At 39.2% G+C, this 9,673-nt stretch overlaps 1 protein-coding gene across 2 annotated transcripts in view; it reads right to left on the bottom strand.

Moving 5' to 3' along the window:
- Window positions 1-8,857: 8,857 nt before the first annotated feature.
- Window positions 8,858-9,673, bottom strand: part of LOC117507095 (natural resistance-associated macrophage protein 2-like) — a 62,456-nt gene continuing 61,640 nt past the window's right edge. For both annotated transcript variants that reach the window (XM_034166858.1, XM_034166859.1), the window contains exon 16: window positions 8,858-9,538. In XM_034166858.1, coding sequence (XP_034022749.1) covers window positions 9,467-9,538 — 72 coding nt within the window. In that variant the 3' untranslated portion in view covers window positions 8,858-9,466. The remainder of the gene's footprint in view (window positions 9,539-9,673) is intronic.

Raw genomic sequence — 9,673 nt, 5'->3', positions numbered from 1 at the left:
GGAATAGTTTGTGGACTGATGAGAGTAAAATTGTTATTTTTGGGTCCAAGAGCCGCAGACAGTTTGTGAGACAACCCCCAAACTCTGAATTCAAGCCACAGTTCACAGTGAAGCATGGTGGTGCAAGCATCATGATATGGGCATGTTTCTCCTACTATGGTGTTGGGCCTATATATCGCATACCAGGTATCATGGATCAGTTTGGATATGTCAGAATACTTGAAGAGGTCATGTTGCCTTATGCTGAAGAGGACATGCCCTTGAAATGGGTGTTTCAACAAGACAATGACCCCAAGTACACTAGTAACCAAGCAAAATCTTGGTTCCAAACCAACAAAATTAATGCCTCGCAGATGTGAAGAAATCATGAAAAACTGTGGTTATACAACTAAATACTAGTTTAGTGATTCACAGGATTGTTAAAAAGCAGTTCGAACATGATAGTTTTGTGTTTGTAGCGTCAACAGCAGATGCTACTATTATTGTGAACACCCCCTTTTCTACTTTTTTTTTTCTAATAGCCCAATTTCATAGCCTTAAGAGTGTGCATATCATGAATGCTTGGTCTTGTTGGATTTGTGAGAATCTACTGAATCTACTGGTACCTTGTTGCCCATGTAACAATAAGAAATATACTCAAAACCTGGATTAATCTTTTTAGTCACATAGCACTACTATTATTCTGAACACTACTGTACATGCACATTATTAAAAGCTGACACACAATGTCCTCAATATATCCTGTATTTCTTGTACAACAATATACAGCACACTATTGACAATTAAGATTTAAGAGGCATTTCTACTTTTATTATTTAACAAATACAAATATCCACAAACAAGAGCAATAAAAGATTTCTGATGTCCCCCAAGGGTTGACCAGGACTCAGAATAAAAGATGTGATTCACATCATGACCTGGACTTTACCTGGATCTGGATTCCACACCACAATCCAATAACTGCATACTGATCCAGAATGGTCCAAGTGATCAAGATGTTGCAATCTGATATTTAATTCACAAGCTGAAACAAAATAGCATTTTCCTGATCTTGGTTTTACATCATGATATTGTGTCCGTGAAGTAGTTTTGATGAAATCCTAAAATGTCTACGAAGTGAAATCCTGATCCAGAATCCAGATCACCTCCAAAATTTAATGGAGTCTTCCAAAGTCTAACACCAACATGTGGTGAAAATTTGGTGAAAATTCATTAAGCAATTTTGATGTAATCCTTTAAAGCCCATATAAAGTGAACTCTTGATCCAGAATCAAGATCTGGATTACCTCCAAAATTTAATGGCGTGATGTCTGTCTGTGGTGAAAATGCGTCAAAATCTGTGCAGTAGTTTTCACATAATCCTGCTTACAGATAAATGCAGATGATTTTATTATGTCCTTGGTGGATGTAACAAAATTAGATGCCAAATAACCTAAAACCACAGACACTGAAAAAAATAGGCCCTCAGAAAAGTATGAATATTATACAATGCTGAACATTTTCACCAGTCAAGTCTAATACATGTACTTTACATCTGTGTAAAATGCTGCTTTATGGTGTAGTCATGGAACAGAAAGTGATCATTGTTTCAATTTGTAATCAATAAAAATATATATGGTATAAATGCAAATACTGTAGGTGAGGTTTGCACACACAATGAGATTTATCAAATCAAAAGGACATTTTGTGGCTCCTGATTGAGTCTGTATATTGGGCGTTTGAACCCTGGGTGTTAACCGATTGTGTTTGACTGCCGTTGTTCTGTCGAGATGACGTTCCTCGCGTAACTGCATATGTGTGCACTGAAAAAATTACTTGACGAAGTTCGCTTATTTTGATGGGCAAGTAAATGTATAAATTGTTCATCCGAACGTAGTAATGTATAAAATCTACTCACTATAAACCTGGAGCCTTTTTAACCTGGGGTTTGCTTATTTCGACAGGCAAAATATACATATACATACATTTATGCTCCTAACGTAAAATACAGAAAATGTTTTACTTACTAGGCTATAAATACACTGAAAATAATTAATAAATAAAAAAACATTGACGGAAAAAACAAACAAAAAAATGCGCATGCGCAGTTGGACGTCGAGCGAGTTACATCATCTCCCTGTGTGCAGCTGCGTGAGGCACCTCATCTCCACGGGTGACGTCTTCAAATCCGGGATAGAGCGATGTGCGCATGCGCAGTAGTGCGACGCACTTCATCTCGACGTTCGCCTCATCTCGACGGGACACCATTTCAGAAGCAGAGACGTTGCCGCCTCATAGAATTAAAACTCATTAATTGTAAATACTGGGCGAGTTTAAAGAGAGGTTTACATTGTGCTCTTTTCCTTTAAGAACAAATGTCTCCATGTAACAGGTAGACCAGTTTGTGCTTTTCTGCACTGAGCACAAAGTACATTTTCGTGCGACTCTTGATCATTACTGTCGTTGCAGTACTTTAAAGTACTTTTACGTGAAGGCTGCAATAAATTTCCTGAAACAAGGTATAAAAAGGTGCTTCTCAAATGTGTGTTCACTCCATGTTACACAAATGGGTGATTCTTAGACTACGGGCATTTATTATGTCCTTTGATCATATTGTATGAAAAACAGAAAAAAGGGGAAATTTCACACTTTTATAGTTATCTTTACAATGAAAGTGTGTTAAGAAATTTATTCTAGTAGTCTATGATGACTTTTTCACCTTTTTTCAGCATCATTATATGCAAATATTGCCTTTTTGTGCTTGTCCCACACCCAGACTTTTGATCTTCAATGATAAAAATGAATGGTAAAGAAACGTTTTTTCTAATGTTTTAAAATATCTCTGAATAAAATATCAGTAAAATAAGCAAAACATAATTGGGGTATTCAATGTCATACAACTGTTGTGATTTTTTTTTAAACAAAATGTAGTTGTCCCACACTATTGCCGTAATTTCCACCACAACACTGTAATGTCCCTTTAAACAGTTTGTATGAAAGATTGTTTGGGTAGTTTCTATGGAGATAAACAGTGACATCAGAGCACATGTATATAGCGCCAAATCACAACAAACAGTTGCCCCAAGGCACTTTATATTGTAAGGCAATGGTGTGGTGGAAATTACATTTACAAGGCCAATAGTGCCCATAGTTAAAGAATCACCCAAACATTTATTTTCAAAATGTATTTAAAAACACACTGCTTCATTTTCATTCTCACATGCATCAAACCTCAGAGTGCATTTTTCTTCAACAAACAAAAGCAAGACAGTCTGCTGCACTAACTGACCTTAAAGCCTGAAGCTACATAAAACATTAGTAGCTAAACATAACGTGTATAAAAGATAAGAATTACTGAAGGGAACTATAAACTAGATGTAAATAAATTCTGAAAAACACCCACCCATACTTGACTGTTTAAACTGAAATCATAAAAGTTAGGTAAAAATAAACTAGAGACATTCGTCACAAAATGCCCTGCACGCAGTACTATTTTCCATGTAAAGTGCAGTAATATGTACATGTGTGGGGTAGGTATTTGGTTGAACCCTCATGTGTTTGATGTAAACTGGGATACACAGTGGAAAAATTGGAGATTGACATTATATTTAGAGGATGTGGCCAACAGTGACCATAAAAGTCGGTAGCCTTCGAATAAATGCAACTATTGGTAATTTTTTAAAAGTAGGTCAAGGTCACTGGACTTCAAACCCATGTGTAGTACTCCTCCAAGGCATGTACCCACCAAATATGAAGTTTCTGTGAGCAATAGGTGCCGAGCTACGTTGCGGCAAAGGATTTGACAGTTGTGACCACTGGTGACCTTGATAAGTAGGTCAAGGTCACCAGCCTTCAAACCCATACGAAGTACTCCTCCAAGGCATGTACCCACCAAATATGAAGATTCTGTGAGCAATAGGTACTGAGGTACATTGCGGCAAACAAATTTCAGGTGAAGGATTTGACAGTTGTGACCACTGGTGACCTTGAAAAGCAGGTCAAGGTCACCAGCCTTCGAACCAATGCAAAGTACTCCTCCAAGGCATTACCCACCACATATGAAGTTTTTGCAAGCAATAGGTGTCGAGGTACATTGTGGAGAATAAATTTCAGGCGAAAGATTTGACAGTGGTGACCACTGGTGATCTTGAAAAGTAGGTCAAGGCCACCGACCCTAGAACCCATGCGAAGTACTCCTCCAAGGCATGTACCCATCAAACATGAAGTTTCTGTGAGCAACAGGTGCTGAGCTATGTTGCGGCAAAGGATTTGGCAGTTGTGACCATGGAAAGTAGGTCACGGTCACCGGCCTTCAAACCCATGTGAAGTACTCCTCCAAAGCATGTACCCACCAAATATGAAGTTTCTGCAAGCAATGTTGTGGCTAAGGATTTGACAGTTGTGACCATTGGTGACCTTCAAAAGTAGATCAAGGTCACTGGCCTTTGAACCCATGTGAAGTATTCCTCCAAGACATGTACCCACCAAATATGAAGTTTTTGCAAGCAATAGGTGACGAGCTACATTGCGGCGAATGAATTGCGGCCGGACAGATGGACAGACAGGCGAACAGACGGACAACCCGGATGCTATATGCCCCGCATAGCATCTGCAGTGATGCGGTCGCTGTATCAGACCGTCGTGGTGAAGAGAGAGCTGAGCAGGGGGGGGAAAGCTCTCGATATACCAATCGATCTACGTTCTGACCCTCACCGATGGTCATGAGATTTGGCTCATGACCGAAAGAACAAGATCGTGAGTACAAGCAGCCAAGATGAGTTTCCTCCGCAGGATGGCTGGACGCCAGATAGGGTGAGGAGCTTGGTCACTTGGGAGGAGCTCGGAGTCGAGCCGCTGCTCCTCCACGTCAAAAGGAGCCAGCTGAGGTGGCTCGGGCATCTTTTTCGAATGCCCCCTGGACGCCTCGCTAGAGAGGTGTCCTGGGCACGTCCCATCGGGAGGAGGCCCCGGGGAAGACCCAGGACACGCTGGAGGGACTATGTCTCGCAGCTGGCTTGGGAAGACCTTGGGGTTCCCCCGGAGGAGCTGGGGGAGGTGTGTGTGTGTGTGTGTGTGTGAATCGGGAAGTCTGGGCGGCTTTGCTTGTGCTGCTGCCCCCGTGACCCGACTTCGAATGAAGCAGAAGAAGATGGATGGATGGAAGAATGTTAAAACATTCATTATTTGCTTTATATAATGGCTAAAATAGATCCTTGTCATTTGATATTTTATTCATTTACAAACAACAGAAAAGGGACTTACATTTTGGTATTCCACTGCTGCTAAAGTACAAATTTTGACATGTAGTCCAGTGATGTTGTGCACTGACTTCGGACTTCCAAAAAAGACTGTGTAGTTTCTCATTCCAGCCAAAAATCACATCAGCTTTTCAGCTGAACAGCTCTTCATGCATCCAGACAGCTTACAGCGGAGTGGATTTTGTGTGTGTGTGTGTTGCAAGAATTAGCAGCGTCAGTCAGCTCAATCAAATCATGTCTCGTCAGTCGTCCCTCGCGCACGCACACACACACACACACGCAACCGGGTCGGCGCTTGTGTGCATGTGTACTACCAAAAACAAAGACTGTGTACATCCTCAGCGCAGAGAGAGAGAGAGATCACGTCAGAAATTAGTCCAGCTTTTCATTCTTTCTTCCTGCTAACAGCCTCCAGACAGCGTAGTGGCTTTGTTTTGTGTGCGTGCATGTACGTGTGCAGAGTGCAATGGTACCAAAAGTATGGAACCAAATTTGCACTCTAAATGGAACCAAACTACACTCTAAATGCAATGCAACACAACTAGGACATATTAATCCATGTCATGTGACATACAAAGCACCAATCAATTGACAAGGATCCACTCAGCCGTTATATAAAAACCAATCAACTGCTGTCCACTCAAAATCAACAAGCATACATTTGTTCCATAGGAATGTGTACATATGATATATATTTATTCTCTCTCTCTCTCTCTTTTTTTTTTTAATAAACACTGCCCTTCAAAAAATGTTTAAATACAAAGTGTGTTCCAGGCTCACAGATTCACAAATATTATGCCGTGGACACAAAAAGAATGAGGCAAACCTGTATAAAAGTTTGTGTGTAATCACACAAATACTCTGTATACTGAAACATACACACCATATATTAAAGATGTTAATATATTGACCTGGATGAATGTCTCAGATTGCTTTAGAGACACATTTTAAAATAAAATAAATGGGCACTCATCCCCATCAGACTTAAATGAGTATAAGCACAGTGCATCATCCAGCATCAGAATTTTTGAATCCCAACAGATGTCAGTTTTTGATACTGACAGTCTGACTTAATTATACATTTTTATCCGAAGCTACAGGAGGTGTACACACTTGTAATCTTCTTGGTCTCCATGCAACTATGTTCATGTATGTTAGCAAGATATTGTAAGAATGCGTAATCTGATTTTCATCAAGTCTGACACGTACACTGGGTCTATGGTTGGGAAAAATGTATACGATTTTGATTAACACTGGTGGATGATCAAGGTCAGAGGTTAAGGTGAAATTTTTAGCCCGATGCTAATATATAGCAGAATGGCAATTTTTTGGATATTTTATTGTTAGTGAATTCAACTGTTTAAAGTGTCCCTGCCACGCCATGATGTTTTTACATGTTCTTGAAGAATAAAAAAAGCTTTTTCCACATGCTGTCTTTGTTTTTTAAACCATAAAATTACACTGAACAAGGATTTAGAAGTTTCGTTACTCATCTGAGAATTTGAACTGACCGCCTCCGAGTTGACCTACTTTTTCGCTGCAACGGATGTGACGTCATTCGAGTAAATGTGTCACAGCGCGGCTGTTTACCAATACGGCAGACATGGACAGTGAAGCGATAGTGCACGATTATTTAAGTGACATAGACTGTTTTTGAAGAAGATGAGGAAGTTTCTGATGAAGAGATTAACGGTGTAAATAATGAGCGGCTCCAAACCGTGTATGTTCCAGCCGAACACGACAGAAAGAGGATGAAGTGCAGCTGTCAGCTGACAGCAGCAGCGTTGAGGAGGACGACGACACAGAATGGTTTGTTCACTCACCACCTTTTCGTATAAATGGTCATTTATTCCTGGAATGGTGTGTTTGTGTATGACAATTATTTGAGCAGTACTGCGTGCTTAAATTCAGGAGTTTGTTCTAAAATAACTGAAAATAAAGTTTCTGTACATTCTGTATATATTTAATCATTTATAAGTCAGTTTCTTGTGATTGCTAATTCTTCAATTTTTATTCAAAGCAAATGATTGCTAATCTTTATCTGAAAAGCTGTAGACCCAAATGGGATGGGGGAAGATTTCTAAATAAAAGAAAATTTTACTTCTATAGCTGTTGTCAAATTTTATCAGGCATAATATTGTAGAAAAATGTTTATGCTAAATGGAGTTAACTGTTTAAAATACACATACAGAACATCTGTAATCATAAATTGTATCACATCTAATCTACTTTAAATGAACATAAGTCTGAACAAAAAAACAGGCTGTTCAGTTTACATGCATATGTATATTTGGAAAACACAAAAATGTCAATGTTCTGTTTTTTCCAGGTGTTCATGTGAACAGTCAGCTGATGCCACTTGTGATCGAGTCTCCGTCACATATCAGGGTCAGCTTTGCAGGTAAGTTGTCTATGTTATCTCCATAACACCCTACCTTTGAAACAGCATTCTGTTATGTACATAAACTATTTTATTTATTTTTTTTTTTTTATTTTGTTTTAACTTTGGTGGCAACCCTTCATTTTAATGAAAATGCAGGGAGACAACAAAAGCAGACAAAGCAAGAGAGACCAAGGTTCAGAATATACTTTCCTTAGTGTAAAAGAGGATTCACAGTGAGAAAGTTAGCCACATATCCAACATGTGATATGTGGAAAATGAAAGGAAAAAAAAAAAAGTTATTTGTATATTTTAATATAGCATGATAAAATGAATAAAAATACAATTTCACATAAGTTTCACATTGTTTAATTCAAATGAGAAGTGTTTTACAATTTGTTAAAAAAAACATTTTATTCAGTCTCTGTGAGTGACATAGCAAAAGAGGTTCTTCAGATCTGCAAAACACCAAACTGACCAGAAATGCCCACCAGTGATCGTACTCCACTGAGCAGCCAACGTGAACGGACGAAGCTGAGGCTGCCAAGTGGACCAGGTACCACCGATGAGCCCAACCCCTCACTCCAGAGGAGGAAACTGGAAGCCAGTGTAGTCGGATGATGGTGATGGAAAAGTACTCCTCATTTTGAATACAACACAAGCTGGTTGTGGCACCCTTCTGTGCCTTCCCAAGTGTCCCCAGCACAACGGCACAAATTGCCGATATGCGATATGATGATACTTTCTGCAACAAAAAATAGCATGGATTTATGTTCAAAACAACAGTTCATTCTTTTTATATTTTAATATTTTTTACTTTTTCTATAAACCATGTAAATGAAACTTTTTAACTATTTCATGTGCTGACTCATACTGTGGAACATCATGTAGGCATAGTGTGCCACTCTGAGAACATCTGCATCCAAGCTTCCTCATCTTCTTCAAAAACAATCGATATGTCACATAAATCTTCGCTATAATCATGCACTATGCCTTCGCTGTCCGTGTCTGCCGTATTGGTAAACAGAGCAACACATTTACTCGAATGACATCACATCCGTTGCAGCGAAAAAGTAGGTCAACTCTGAGGCGGTAAATTCAAATTCTCAGATGAGTAACGAAACGTCAATCCTTGTTCAGTGTAATTTTATGGTAAAAAAAAACAAAAAAAAAACAAACAAAGACAACATGTGGAAAAAGCTTTTTTTTTATTGTTGAAGAATATGTAAAAACGTCATGGCGTGGCAGGGACCCTTTAAGAACCTTTGCAGTGTTTTCTCTACATACCCGATACTTTACAATTTCAGTCTGGCATTGCTGTGCTCTCTGAGCACACATTTTATTTTGATATCTTTGAAAAGTTCACACTAGTGAAGGTCCTCAGCTTTGTTTGTTCTATATGGCTGAGAACAGCAAACTGTCTCAGTATGGAAAAGACATATGACTGGAAAATAAATGTATATACACAATATTAGGTAACATGTTTTCTCTCACAGACATTCCTGCCCAAAGCCTCAAACTTATGTATCTGCAGGTATTTGTTCAGTAAAGCAAAAACACATTAAAGCAACTGCAGATGCCTTCAGGGACATCTATGTACATGCAACATCCTGTTGAGTTGGAGGCTGTACTAACTAGCACAGAGATTGTTCTCCAGCATGGTGAGAGTTCCTCCATAGTCAAACATCTGTTGTGTGTTGTACAGTGTATGACGAGGGCACTTAGGCTCCAGACACAAGATTAAAAAACAAAAACACCATACTGGCCAAGTTCCGGTGGTCCCACGCTTTAGTCAGGTCATCTCTCAGATTTCTTCTAAGGAGACGTCGTCTACCCACGGCATGTCGTCCTATCTGTGTACCAAATTGTCCATGTCATTCAATAGGTAAATGTCCGTGTGCTGGGACAGTCCCAGTCGTATCTGAAAAACAGAGGAGGCATGGACTTTCTTTAAGCACAACTCCTGAACTCAGTATACAACTAAAATAATTAGGGTTTTTTTTCCCCCACAAGGGGTGCTTAAATATATATCAAAGTATTTTTCACATTATTTTAC

Source organism: Thalassophryne amazonica, chromosome 3 (assembly GCF_902500255.1).
Source record: "Thalassophryne amazonica chromosome 3, fThaAma1.1, whole genome shotgun sequence".
Classification (NCBI taxonomy): domain Eukaryota; kingdom Metazoa; phylum Chordata; class Actinopteri; order Batrachoidiformes; family Batrachoididae; genus Thalassophryne; species Thalassophryne amazonica.
The sequence above is the reverse complement of the archived record's forward strand: the minus strand, read 5'-3'. Positions and strand labels throughout refer to the sequence as shown.